This window comes from Nelusetta ayraudi, unplaced genomic scaffold (assembly GCF_046127955.1).
Source record: "Nelusetta ayraudi isolate G7.1 ecotype Tasmania unplaced genomic scaffold, CSIRO-AGI_Nayr_v1 ptg000063l, whole genome shotgun sequence".
NCBI lineage: Eukaryota > Metazoa > Chordata > Actinopteri > Tetraodontiformes > Monacanthidae > Nelusetta > Nelusetta ayraudi.
This window is the reverse complement of record NW_027466113.1, coordinates 3,128,101-3,142,402: the sequence shown is the minus strand read 5'-3', so window position 1 is coordinate 3,142,402 and position 14,302 is coordinate 3,128,101. Positions and strand designations below refer to the sequence as shown.

The 14,302-nt window shown below is 43.9% G+C and overlaps 2 protein-coding genes across 2 annotated transcripts; both read left to right on the top strand.

Moving 5' to 3' along the window:
- The first annotated feature begins 4,477 nt into the window (after window positions 1–4,477).
- Window positions 4,478–7,344, top strand: gpatch3 (G patch domain containing 3). Its single transcript, XM_076041005.1, has 7 exons — window positions 4,478–4,914; window positions 5,444–5,946; window positions 6,061–6,235; window positions 6,324–6,383; window positions 6,615–6,736; window positions 6,834–6,961; window positions 7,072–7,344. The coding sequence occupies exons 1-7, from the start codon at window positions 4,506–4,508 to the stop codon at window positions 7,253–7,255; spliced, it is 1,581 nt and encodes a 526-aa protein (XP_075897120.1). The 5' UTR covers window positions 4,478–4,505; the 3' UTR covers window positions 7,256–7,344.
- An 887-nt stretch (window positions 7,345–8,231) lies between these two features.
- Window positions 8,232–12,063, top strand: gpn2 (GPN-loop GTPase 2). Its single transcript, XM_076041004.1, has 6 exons — window positions 8,232–8,537; window positions 9,174–9,592; window positions 10,239–10,395; window positions 10,505–10,665; window positions 11,246–11,376; window positions 11,630–12,063. The coding sequence occupies exons 2-6, from the start codon at window positions 9,182–9,184 to the stop codon at window positions 11,700–11,702; spliced, it is 933 nt and encodes a 310-aa protein (XP_075897119.1). The 5' UTR covers window positions 8,232–8,537; window positions 9,174–9,181; the 3' UTR covers window positions 11,703–12,063.
- Window positions 12,064–14,302: the final 2,239 nt, after the last annotated feature.

Below are 14,302 nucleotides of genomic sequence, written 5' to 3'. Positions count from 1 at the left end.
AAAAAAATACAGGTTCAAAGGCTAAAATGTACTTAATTAAAAAGTATATATATTTATATATAATATAATATAATAAATGTAATATAATGTAACATAATACATGATAATAATAGAAGTTATTATATACGTTTGGTGATAGGCCGAGGTCCTTTAAATATTCTGTTTCTAAAACATGATCCAGTTTTATATTTAACTGTAGAACAGCGTCATTCAAATAGCTGCACTAAGTGATAAGTGAATTACTTTAAATAAGATTTGTATCTTTTAAACACTTTAAACACAAAAGCAACAAGTGTGTTTTTCTTTTCTTTTTTTATAATGTAAGAAAGTAGAAAGTACAAATATTTGTGTACAAATGTAGAGAGTAAAAGTAAAAGGTCGTCAGAAAAAGAAATGCTCCAGAAGAGTACAGACACCTGGGGAAAAAAAGTATTTTAAGTACAGTACCAAAGTATTTGTACTTGGTTACTTCCCATTACTGCAAGTTGCATATCGAAGAGGCTGCGTCCTTATCAGTCCGCTGGTGTCGTTAACCCAGGCAGTACCAAGCTACCAAGGACTAAGAGCTAATCAGCTGCTGCTCCGTGCCACGTCGCTGCTGCAGCTGCAGCTGCGGCTGCTGCTGCTGATGCTACCTCACACCTGCAGCGCTGGAAGGAGGCCAAGGCAGCCAGGGGCCATTGACCTACCAGTTAAATCCATATTAGGTGTTCTTTTTTTTTTTCTTCCCCCCCTAAAATAAACAAGACAGGTCAACACAGAAATAAAATATAGGTTCTAGTTTTAAATTTAACTTTTCAGGTGTTTTAAACTTCAACGTGGAACATGAAGTCTCTTGCTTTGTGAAACACAAGAGGAGCTGGTTGCAAAGACGTCTCAGCAGGCAGAGTCAGCACCCGGCTGGACATCTTGTCACTGATGTGGGTGTCAATGAGGCATTAGTTCCCTTTTGTGAAATCACAAAGGGATGATTTCTTTGAAAAAAAATTGTGTTTTCTCATAAAAGTTCTGTAAAATTAAGCAGATAAAAGACGTAAAGGATGGACATCCGCATACACTCTTACACTGATTAAAATTACATTGTTAGATTGAATTTTGCAGGATGTTACATCATCAGGTTAACTGGCCCTGTGTTTGCCACCAGGCACAAAGGAACCAGAAGCACTGAGTGGTTTCTGTGGTGAAGGACACAGACAGGCGTGGCGGAGCAGCTGCAGCAGTCACACACTGGAACGACTTTCCACAGAAACACAGCAACATTTTTCCAAAGTCAACTTCCATCGACGATAACGAAAGTCTTAATGAGTTGTTAGGTTCTGATCTCAGGCCTCAGTGGATCTGGAATCTATTGTGATCGAGTCAGAGAAACGGTTCCATCTTCAGTCCGTCTTTATTCTCTCGTCCGATGAAAACCTCAGACTTGACCTGCTGACAACATGTCTTAGAAGCCAAAATTTTATTGTAAACATGTTATGTATTATATGTATTTGATGGTCCTATGTGTTTTATGAGCCAATAACTCATGCCATTGTAAAAGTAAGATTATGCTGTATATCCATAAAGCTATAATCCAGCTACTTGTCTTCCTTCAACTTAAACTTGAGTTCACTTCGCAGCAACAATTAAATCGTGAACCTGAATGAAACAGCAGTTCATCCTGAGGGCTGTGTGACTCATGTGAAGTTTACTGTCTGTTCAGTATTCTTTTTTAAACATTCACACTGGTATCAACTATAATGTGATTTTCAAGGCGAGGTCAGAAGGTCAACACAGTCAGCAGGATTAATTTCTTTTGAAACGGGTGTGACAGTGCGACAAACTGCTGCTTTTTGTTGGCTGGGTGATTCACGCATGGAAGGCTGAAACGCACAACCCAACACATGGCCGACGCTTATAACAATGGTTCAGCTTCACTCCTGGTTGTTTGTTTGTTTGTTTGTTTGTTTGTTTGTTTGTTTGTTTCAGTTATTTGTTCCCACTGAGACTAAAAACAGGGTGGAACTTTTGGAATTCCAGTTGTAGTACGATGCCGGAAACTGGCACTGCGACACCCTGCCACCTGATGGGGGAAATTTAGCCTAATTTGTTATCTGCCTGGTGCCTGGCACGGAGGTCCGACGCTGATAAGCAAATTGCTTTATTGTTGTTCACAAGTAAACCATCTCATTGTCCATGTATTTCACTGTGGATCTGGTATTTATAACGTTTTATACTGATTGGTGACGCCGCACAAAACACACTGTCCTTTTTAAATGGTGTTTCTGCTGCTAATCTGGGTGATATTAAAAGTTCCAGGGGAGCATGTGAAACGTAGAGGAGCCCGAGTCAAGGCCAGTTCGTGAAGTAAACGACAGCAATAAAGTGATTACGAGGCAGATACTCCAGAATCACTGGCAGCGCCAGTCACCGAATATTTGTTTTATCTCAATCGACCTCCTGAGCAGTTCTGGCCGGGAGGTCCGTAGCTTACACAGCCCTGACTGCTCTGAAGTGGTGGTAGTCATTATGACACAGGCCTTGTTCATACCGAGACGTGATACACCTGCGGGATGATAAGGAACCACCACCTCAATTTTATTTTTGGACGAAGTGCATGACGTTATGCTGCAACAAGGCGGCAGAGTGGCCTTTAGTGACCTTGGCAGTGGTGGAGCTCTGTCAAGCATGCTGACAGTCGTAAAAGTCCTTGATAAGAGTCTTGTTTATAGAGGTTAGGAGCAGGCAGAGACAGACACGGAGGACAGGCGCTTATCTCCAAACAGGACTATAACAATAAAACAGGCCCATGTTCTATAAGTGGAACAACTGTGGGATCCGTAGAGCCAGTGAGCAAAACAGTCCTGGTGTGGGGATTTGTGACGTAATGGTTGGGAAAGAAGCACCGGAGCCAGTTTGTCCCTTTCGGAAACTGCTTTTAGAAATTTGAGACTGTGGCATTAAATGAAGAAAATATATGTATTGTAAAGAGATTTGTGACATGTTCCCAATACACTGAATTTGTCTACTTTTTTGGAAAACTTTCCCCCAAATATTGATTTGACCAAAATGTTTCCTCCCAGTCTGAGATTTCCTCAGTCATTCACCTCTGCCAGTGATGGTCCCATAGTATCCTTGACCTTCTGCTCATACAGTAAGTGTTCATTTGCCCACTTTATCAGTACTACTGGGAAGGTTATTTTTACCCCCTACGGTCAACTTGATCAATATGATCAATTGTCATTTGCCATTTATCCGTTTTCTATCAGTTTTCTATTTCTGTTAAACTCACACAGAATTAAAGTGGTCTCAGTCTTTCTTCGATAAAATAATTGTATTTTCTTTACAAGATACATAAGTGTAAGAAGAATCTGGATACACAGTTCAATAGGGGTCTGAGATAAAAAATTCAATATACAGGTTGCCTTTGCTTCATTTGCTGCATTAAATCATGACCTGCTGTTGTCTACATGAGTCTAAAGATGAAAAAAACAGTTAAGTTTTAACTGTTAACAGTTAAAGGTTTTATAGCAACCTCGTTTGAAGACGGCATTTTGACATTTAAGAGATTTTAACAAGGGAGAGACATTGACAATCTTTTTTCTTTTTTACTGTAAATGTTATGGTTAGAGAAAAAGGTTTAGAGAGATCAAAAACATCATTGTGATTTATTTGAAAATTTGAAATATTTTATGGTGTGGTATTTAGTGTTGAAAAAAATGTAACGCAAATGACCTGGCATCTACTTTTTGGAATCACTAATCATTGGCTACGATTAATTGTCTGATAAAGTGCTGATGGCCCTAATTTACAGTTCAGAAAGTTTTACATGCACACTCTAAAATTGAAGCCAGAAGTTCATTTTTGGAATATAACCAAATTCTCAAGGTCGTGCTTATCTTTCTTTTTTTGATTCAGATATCAAGAGAACATCGTTATTATTATTATTGCATGATGTCAAGTGGATGAATAATATAAACTAACTCTAAATTCAGATGATTAATTTGTAACTATGATGTGTAAAGCCATGTCACCCTGTCTGGACTTGAGAGCATTTTATTGCCCATTACTAACACAACAGTGCAATAAAGCCAGGGGTGAAGGCCAGATGGGGAGGCAGCCTGAGGGTTAGTGAACCTTGGTTGTGTCTGACAGAGCAAGGCACCATAACAGGTGTTTGGTGAAAATCAATTGTATTTTCTTATTGTATTGTATTGTATCTTTATTTATTTTATTTATTTATTCATTTTTTATTTTTTTTTTAAGAAATCAGCATTGTTAAAAGGTGTGAATTCATCAAAATAGTGTATTTTGTCGCCAGATGGAAATTCAACTTATGCGGATATGACGTCATGCCAAAGCTCTATTTTATAAAATAAACTGATATAAACATAAAATAAAATAAACTGACATAAATTAGAAAATCAGACGAATTGACGGTAATTCCCACGATAAAGAAAAAGAAGCGGAAGTGACGTAATTTCCGCCATGATGACGTAAGCCGTTCCTAGACGAAGAAGAAAACAATAATGGCGGACTCTGACGAAGTCGCCGCCGTGTATTTCGCTGTGAGCAACATTCCTGCAACGTTCCGCTCTGCGGACCTCAGAAACTATTTCAGTCAGTTCATCGAAAGCGGCGGTTTTGTGTGTTTTCACTACCGACATCGACCTGAAATTATCCGGGAGGCCAAAGAAGGACCGGAAGCTGTTGACCAGCCGGGGGGCAGCTCGTCGACGGCCGACCGAGAAACCGGCAGCGGCTCGGTGTCGAGCGTGAAGGGGAAGGCAAAGACCTGCTGCTGCGTGGTGTCGTTGCGGGAATCAGAAGCCGACAGGTTCGTCAAGCTGTACGCCGGGAATCACTGGATTAACTCAAAGGGCAACTGGCTGGCGAGACGCTGCGTCGTCAAAAGAGTAAAAGTTTCGAACGACAACGGTAAGTTTGTTGTTAATTGGACTCTGAGTGAAAAAAAAATATGGTGTGCTTCTTTTTGTATTAAAACGTTGGTTACATAGTGTTATTCTAGATTGTTCCTGCAGCGCTTTCTATACTGTGAAAGTTGTTGTGGTGGTGGTGGTGTATCTCTGGTTAGCATTGTCACTTTTACATTTCACTGCACATCCGGCATGAGCATTTGACGAATAAAGTTCTTAAATCTTGAATCTTAAAATGAAGTAAACAGTCTCTGAAGTAATTTTAGAGTCAAAGTGAATTGGCTTTATCAGTTTGAGAAAGTTGCTCTGTTCTGGTTTCACGTGACAAAATCAGAAGATCTATTGTAAACACATTTTAAAAGTTGGAATGATTATCTTCCAGTAAACTAAATTGAAAAATAAAGACATCATCAGTGGATCCATGATGATAAAGTTATTGTTTTTTTCAATTTGTTGTGGTTATTATTTTGTCATCAGTCATCAAGTCTGACAACTTTGTGTTTCTGTGTGTCGGCTGTCTGCTCTCTCAGATGATGGCTCCTTCCCCTACAAGACGAAGCACGAGCAGCGCCACCGGGTGGCCCTGACAGAGTTTTTCACCGAGGCCGACCTGCGAGGCCTGGTGGAGCTCAACCCACCGGCCCTCATGCCCAACGGGAACGTTGGCACTCCGGTCAAGGTGTTCCTGCAGCTCATCCAGTGCTGCCGCCTCCCGCCACGTCTCATCCCCAAGCTGGGCCTCACCTTCCCCAAGACCGGATCCAACCGGCGCTACGGCAACGTGCCCTTCCAGTATCGCAACACTCGGACTCTCCCGGCCACAGAGGAAACTGTGCTGACAGCCACTGGACACGAAATATCTGGACCGGGATCTTTGACTGCTGCTGCAGGCTCCAGACAGAGACAGAGAGAGGAGCACGCAGAGACAAGAAGGAGTCAGGAGGAGGAGGAGGAAGAAGAGGAGGTAGAGCTGCAGCAAGAGGAGGAGGAGCAGCAGGAGGAGGAGGAGGAGGAGCAGTCAGAGGCTGATGATGTAGGTTTCACACACAGGCACGCACATACACACACGTGCAGGCACACACGCCACCGCTTGGTTGTAGCTGCTGCTGTGGTTGATAGATGTGGATGCTGTGTCTGACGTGTGCAGGACGACGACCGCTGTGAGGAGTGGGAGCGGCACGAGGCTCTGCACGACGACGTGACCAGCCAGGAGCGAAGCAAAGAGAGGCTGTTTGAGGAGGAGGTGGAGCTCAAGTGGGAGAAGGGCGGCTCGGGCCTGGTCTTCTACACTGATGCCCAGTACTGGCAGGAGGAAGAAGGAGGTGCGTCACTGAAACACACAAAGATTAATTTGCTTGAAAAAATGTGTTCTCTTGAGTTTAACTTGTGTTTCCTGTCGCCCCTGTTCAGATTTTGACGAACAAACGACAGACGACTGGGACGTCGATATGAGTGTTTACTACGATAAAGGTATGAAACCCTCGTTTTACATCTGTGACTGTCCCGTTTGATATATCGAACCATGATTTATGCTTCTGCTCACTCCTTTTCCAATATGTCACTTGTTTTCTTTTCTTTGTTTTATCAATATAGCTTCCTTAACATTTCTTTCTATATTATTTTATGTTACTTTATTATTTAAAGTGAATTAATTCTGCAGAGTTTGATTGTCTTTAATCAAAATTGAATTTCATTGAACAGACGGAGGTGACATGGATGCACGCGACTTTGTCCGCATGCAGTATGAAAGGCGGCTGCGGGAGGGTCTGGAAGACACATCAGTACACAGTCAGACGATTGGCAGCTTTGAGAGGTTCACTAAAGTAAGTGGATGTTTTATGTTACTCTCAGGTAGTACTTCATTATTGTTATTTTTGTTTTGGCCAAATTTTTACTACTTTCCACTGATTTGTCTTGAAGGGATTTGGCCGTCGCGTGATGGAGAAGCAGGGCTGGAAGGATGGTGATGGGTTGGGAAGCAGCCAGGTTGGAATCAGTGAAGCTCTTGACAATGAAGGTCAACATCCGCGCTGCAAAAGAGGCTTTGGGTGTGTAAAGCCGCGAATAAAAGACCAGCGACACCTTTTTACTTGCATCTTTTCAGTTAGGTCATGTCTTGCTCTCACTCTCCTCATACTATCTAATGTCATTTCTGCAGGTATCACGGGGAGAAACTGCTCAAGCACCCAGTAAAGAAAGCCAGAACTGATTTTCACATATCAACAATTTACGATCAGCCCAGAGACATTGACCAAGGCGACACTGTGCTCAGGCGTCAACCCAAAATCAACATGAAATACAGAGATTGGCAGCCAGGTGGCAGCATTGGACCTCGAAGATGACGTTGGATCGTAGTTTTTTGTATATATTTGTGTTTTTTTATTCTGCTGATTTGACTGACTGCCATTAAACCTGTTTCTCTACCTCACAATATGTGCATTCAAGTTACCTTTTTGTATTCTTACTTAGAATAATCTGTATAATTTCTTCAAACATCTAAGAGTGATATATGATGCAATATTAGGTCATATAAACAATATAAATGCAGGTATGTTGATATAATATTTTGTCATTTTATGTACATACTGTATATATGTGTATATAGTCAGTAGAGGAGTTCTGGAATTGTGCCATGGTTGTTGTATTTTTTCCCCCCACATTAAGTGTCAACATTGTTTTGACCAACTTGGCACTCCTTTTATAGTTTGGGAAAGTCGTCATCATTTGGATGACCAGCTCAGTGGTCTAGTGGTAGCGTGTCCACCCTGAGACTGGTAGATTGTGGGTTCAACTGGCCGAGTCATACCAAAGACTGTAAAGATGGTACACATTGCCTCCCTCCCTGCCTGGCACTCAGTATTCGGGGTTGGAATTGGGGGGTTAGATCACCCAATGATTCCCTGGTACGGCACTGCTGCTGCCCACTGCTCCCTCAGGGGATGGGTTAAATGCGGAGGACAAATTCCGCATCTGTCTGGATGTGACAATAACTGGGACTTTAACTTATATAGTAATATGAATCATCCATCCATTTTCAATACCTGCTTCTTCGTGAGCTTAGGGTCGTGGGGGTCCGCTGGAGCCTCTCCCAGCTGTCATAGGGCGATGGCAGGGTGACACCCTTGACAAGTTGCCAGTTTATCGCAGGGCCACATAGAAACCATTACAAACAACCATTCGCAATAAATTGTCTATCTATCTGGTTAGCGCTGAACAAGCAGCATATTTCATCACACCTGCGCTGATGCAACCTCCAGTCCAGAAGGTGGCGACAATGTAAAATGTCGCCACGATAAACTACGCTGTCTCCAGCCACCTGAGGAAGAAGAAGCTGCTGCTAGCATCACATCGCACGCACACGACCTGCCTTGCGCGGCAAAACGTCGTCACTCATTCCAAGTCCAATATAGATCATACAATTTTGACTGGAGGAACTTTAATTGCGTTCGGCCACGTGGTGCTTTATGTTTTGAATTGCGGTCGAATTCATTCACGTGCGAGCGCCGCTCGATTTCAGCTCGTCCGGAACATTCGGAACCAGCACGACCCGGATGCGGATATCCTTCACGGGACAGCAGATGGGACGAGGACCTGACACAGTGGTGTAGTCTACGTGATACGCAGGTATACGCCGTATAACCACTAGAAAGTGACCGTAGAACCACTACCACTGTGTTACAAAGTGGTCTCCTTTCGACCACTGGGGGCTTCCGTCAAGGCGGGACGCGAACCCTACGATGTAAACCTCTCTCTCTCTCTCTCTCTCTCTCTCTCTCTCTCTCTCTCTCTCTCTCTCTCTCGCTCTCTCTCTCTGTCTCTCCCTGTGTAGGGTCGGGGTGAGATGAGAACTTTTCTGCGAGGGGTTTTAAAAGCAGGCGTCGTCCTTGGTTAGAGTGGAATATTAAACATTATTTAAAGCTGGTAGAAACAACTTTAATGTGCAAAGTTTAAGTAATAAATGTAAATGTTAATATATTCCATTGCTAATACATAAATGAACTTCATTTAATTGTCATGTCTTAAAAGTCCATTAATTAACACACTACGTACACCATTAAATGACTCACTCATACCTTATGGTTGTCACATCATTTGAGCTTTGTGTTGTTTTGGAATAGCTGCTTCTTAATGGAGGTATACGAGGCTTGGAGGGGGACGGGACAATTAGGAGTACACACACTAGAATAAAACTAGACTTACACCACTGATCTCACTGGACCTTCCATTGAGTTGCTAACCATGGAATGTTTTTGTCCCGAGGAAGCACCATGTCTGGCCAGGAGGAGCCTCTGCGCTTCGGCCAGGTGGTGATCGGACCTCCGGGCTCTGGGAAGAGCACCTACTGCCGGGGGATGCAGGAGTTCCTCAGCCGGCTTGGGCGGAAGGTGGTGGTGGTGAACATGGACCCCGCCAACGAGGGACTGACCTACTCGTGCGCGGTGGATATCTCCGAGTTGGTCACCCTGGGTGACGTCATGGAGGGTCTGAAACTCGGGCCCAACGGTGGGCTGCTGTACTGCATGGAGTACATGGAGGCCAACCTGGACTGGCTGCAGAAGAAGCTGCAGCAGCACCGCGACTGCTACTTCCTGTTTGACTGTCCCGGCCAGGTGGAGCTCTACACCCACCAGAGCTCTGTTAAAAACATCTTCTCCCAGCTGGGGAAGTGGAACTTCAGGGTGAGCAAGGACAGACCAAATTATCTCTCACCTGTGCTCTTCACAGATGTTGCTTCTTACATAGAGAAGTGATAAAGTACAAATACTTTGTTACAGTACTTAAGTAGATTTTTCAGGTATTTGTGCTTAACTTTTTCTGGGGACTTTTTACTTTTACTCCCTACATTTTAACATAAATATCTGTACTTCCTACTCCTTACATTGGAAAAACATGCTGGCTACTTTTGTGTTTAAAAGTGTTTTAAAGGTACAAATTCTGCTCAAAGTATTTTTGTTGTTCTGGCTTGAAGTGGAGCTATTAGAACTCTGTTGCTGCTGTGTAGTGAAATGTGGAAGTTGATCATATTTTAGAGGGAGATTATTACACAGTACGTTGGCTTTGGGGTGACTGGTCAGTTCAGTCCAGATTATTCTCTCGCAGCTTTTTCCTATTTGTAAAATTGTCAAGGAATTAATTGTTTCATTAATGACAAAAAAAACGTAATTTTCACCTTTTCCTTAAGTACACTTTTTTACTTGAGTAAAGGAGTTGAATCAATACTTTTGGTTTAACCAAAATATTTCTTTACACAAGTATCTGTACTTTTGAATGAGAGTACAGAATCAGAATGTGAATACTTTTGCCACCTCTGCCTGTACACCTCAGCTGTCGGCCGTTCACCTGGTGGACTCACACTACTGCGCCGACCCGGCCAAGTTCATCTCAGTGCTGTGCACCTCCCTGTCCACCATGCTGCACGTGGAGCTCCCCCACGTCAACATCCTCTCCAAGATGGACTTGATCGAGCAGTATGGAAAATTAGGTGCGTATGGGGACAACGCTGCACGTTGTTCTGATTTGCTTGTGCGTATCACTGAATTTTTACCCATCACACCACAATGACTCTTTTTTTAATCCCCCATATCGTGCAGCCTTCAACCTGGACTTCTACACAGAAGTCATGGACCTCACCTACCTGCTGGATCACTTGGCTGCCGACCCCTTCTTCAAGAAATTTCACCTTCTGAATACAAAGTTGGCTGAAGTCATTCAAGACTACAGTCTTGTGTCATTTGTGCCTCTCAATGTGCAGGTATTGCAAACGTGCTGCAGAGTCCCAGCGCTGACTGCATACAGCTGCTTTAAATTATTTTACGCCATTGGTATAATTACAGCCATAATGTTTTTCACAACTGACCATGTTGTCCATTAACTGTCACTTGTAATGAAAACCTTGAAGGCTCAGTTTGTGTGTTACATATATCACATTCATTCGATGAAACTTTTAAGCCACCTGTTCTAAAACTTAAAAAAAAACAAAAAACTAAATTTTTTACGGGAAAGATGGAGTCAAAATCTTTCTGATGTACAATTCTTAAGATTCTTTGTGAATAAGCTCAATAGATCATTGATTTTTAACAAAAGTGCTCCTCCAATGTATCAGCACACCCCCGGGAATGAGAAAATCAACTTATTTTGCTTATTTCACTTCTTAAAAAGATTGTGCCAAAATTCCCAGACAGGCTTTGGTTCTGCCCTTTGGCACCACCCTTCCAAACATGTGGAAGGTCTAACGTGGCAACCATTCAGCAGGATTCTGTAAACTGTGTTTGTGTGGTACTCACAATGTGAAGCTCCTCCACTCGTCTGATACTTATCTCCTCTGTGTGAAGGACAAAGAGAGCATGCTCCAGGTCTTACGAACAGTGGACAAGGCCAACGGCTACTGCTTTGGGGACATGGAGGAGAGGAACCTGCAGGCCATGATGTCAGCTGCTGTGGGGGCCGACTTCCAGTTCGACTTGTATCCTTTCTCAATTGTTACGGTGACTCACTCTGACTCATCTAGTCTGGAATATAGAAGCTTCAGACTTGATGAGAGGTAGCAGTTGATACTGAAGGAAAAAAGGGACCTTTTCATTTATATTTCACTGTGCATCCAGCAAGAGCATGTGACAAAGGAAGTTCTTGAACCTTGAAATGACTTTGGATCCGTTATGCTACACAAGCCTGAAAATGTGATGAGTTTTTGTTTTCCTTAACAATTACACAAAAAGGACACTCGGAGTGCAGGAGCGGTACGTTGAAGCCAGTGGGAAGACTGTGGTGGAGGAAATGATGGAGCTGTAAATTAAAAAGAACAAAATCCCAAAGTAAAGGACAAAAAGTGCTCGTCTTTTTAGAACCAGATCAGCAGCAGAGTCCCGCCAATACCCACCGCAGGTGGTCTGAGCTCTCCAGCCTTCCTCCAATGAGAGCGGCGAGACGGGAACTGAAAGCTGCAGCTGAAGAGGCTCGAAGGTCGATGCACCGCGCCAAGGATGCCTGAAGGAAGACTGGCAGACTTTTTAATGAGCTTGTGTGAAGAAAATTCGAGCAAAAATGTTCATACTAAATGTCTTCTCTGTGTTTGCCCAAATAATTTTAAGTCTCTCTTTGACAGTGATTTTCATATACCAACATCAAATTAAAGAACCAGATATAAAGAGTTTCTGTGACCATGTTGTACTTTTTACTTAAGATCATTTTTATTATCATTGCAGTGGAAAATCCCCTGTGCCCAAGTGTTGTAGTTTGTTCAGGGGTTGAATGGAGAGAAGGTCAATGCCCTACCAGAAATAAACATGCTTATAATTTTTGACGGCTTAATATGACACCCGTTTCTTTCTTTTTTTTAATTCTGAACTCCAGTAGAAGTGCCTCTCTTGAATACACAGAGCACTAAATAGATCTGCAGAAAATGTCATGTTTAGCCCTCTGTGTACAACCTCCAGTGAAAACATTTGGTTTCACCTTCCTGATAGAACCAATGCTTTGTTATCCTTCACTTGTTGGCTGACTATCCTGGGGAGGTGTCTGTGCCCTTTGTGAGGCCGTAAAGGGAAAATATCTAAACTCTATTTGTTGAAACATTCTGAAAAGTGCAGTCAGCAACAGCAGATGGACCTTCATCGACAGTCTACAGACACATGTTGCTAGAGAAGATTGGTTGGGACCTTCCGGAGATGTTTTAGCATTTCAGTGGATGTACCGTTTGCTAAAACATAGCGCGTGAGATGAGGTTATGATGTCACAGTGATGCATTTGCAAAGCTTTGCACTTTCAAGATACAACACTCCTTCGCAATACGCGAACACAATTATCATTATAGACGAAAAAAAAAAAAAAGATTTCCACCTGAGAAAATATAGTTCCGATCAAACGAATCACTGTACGTCAGATCCGCCGCTTAACCAGCAGGTGGCGCACGATGTTGCAAATCCTCCGCCACCAGATCCGCGAAAAAGTCTCCTCCGGCTTTTGTCGGTGGCCGAACCAGAAAAATTTAGTCAGGCGGGGAGAGGAAGCTACATTAAATCTGTTTCTGCACAACTGGCCCTGTGTGTGTGTGTGTGTGTGTGTGTGTGTGTGTGTGTGTGTGTGTGTGTGTGTGTGTGTCTGCTGTCTCTTCTAAAAGCACCTCCAACTCTTGTTTTTTAACTTGAGGGAGAGTTTGCTTCGTCTTCGCTCTTTCGACGTTTCGACGTTGAAAAAAAAAAAATCCACCACGTACTGAATTTTCAAACGCACCAATTCTCCTCGTACACACATGAAGCTTGGCGTGCGTGCGTGCGAGCGCGCGTGTGTTCACGGCCACATCACACCATCGACGCGCGCGCGCGCGCGCACACACACACACACACACGTGGGGGACAGCGCCTTTTCCCTGCGAAGTGTGTCCTCTGTGTGTGTGTGTGTATGTGTGTGTGTGCATTAAGGGGGTGTGTCAGGCAGGATGTTAAAGTGCGTTCCGATGTTTGTCCATGTGATCGAGATGCCTCCTCAAACTGGCGCTTCCTGCTTTATTTTTTTTCCGCCCCGTAAAGCCCCCTAGAGGTAGATGTGCGTCGGTACGGGCGGCGCGCGCGCGCCTGTTTCTGTGCGTGTCGTGTGAAAGAGGGTTGAGGCTGCTTGTGTGTGTGTGTGTGTGTGTGTGTGTGTGTGTGTGTGTGTGTTTGAGAGAGATATTCGAAAGTAAGGCACACGCGGAAAGAAAAACTTGGTCCCTTTCAGGCGTCGTGTCATTTTTAATGAATTCCCGCTAGAATAATTAGTCCCGTCGCCAGTTCTGCCGTGTGTTTGTGTGAGTGTGTGTGTGAGTGTTTGCATTGTATGCTTTTGAATTAAAAACACCCTCCCCTCATCTCTCCCTCCCTCTCTCACTCTCTCACACACAGAGGCGAGTACGCGCGCGCGCGCGCGCGCACACACACACACACACACACACACACACACACACGAGTCATTTGACTGAGAACGAGGGAGGACGAACATTCCTATTTTATTTTTCATGCGGTTTCAAGTCTCTGGAACTGTCTGCGCCCGCTATCTTGCAGATAAGGCTTTTATTTTCTGTGCGGCGGCGCACTTCAGCGTTTAGTGGCGTGTGTGTATGTGTGCGCGCGCGCTTGACAGAGAGAGCGAGAGAGGGAGGGAGGGGAGAGAGATGGAGTGTGTGCACCCATCCCCCCACTACCACACTCAGAGGCAGCAGCAGCAGAGGAGTGTTTCTGCCGGAGTGAGAGACAGACAGAGCGGGGAGGGGAGGAGGAGGAGCAGGAGGATGAGGAGGGGAGGGGGGCAGAGGAGAGAGCGGAGCAGGCACAGGCAGGAGAGGGAGGGGGAGGGAATGTGGCATTGGTAGTCTCGTTTGCTGCAAGGCTTCCTCCTCCTGCTCTGGAAAAACCTGT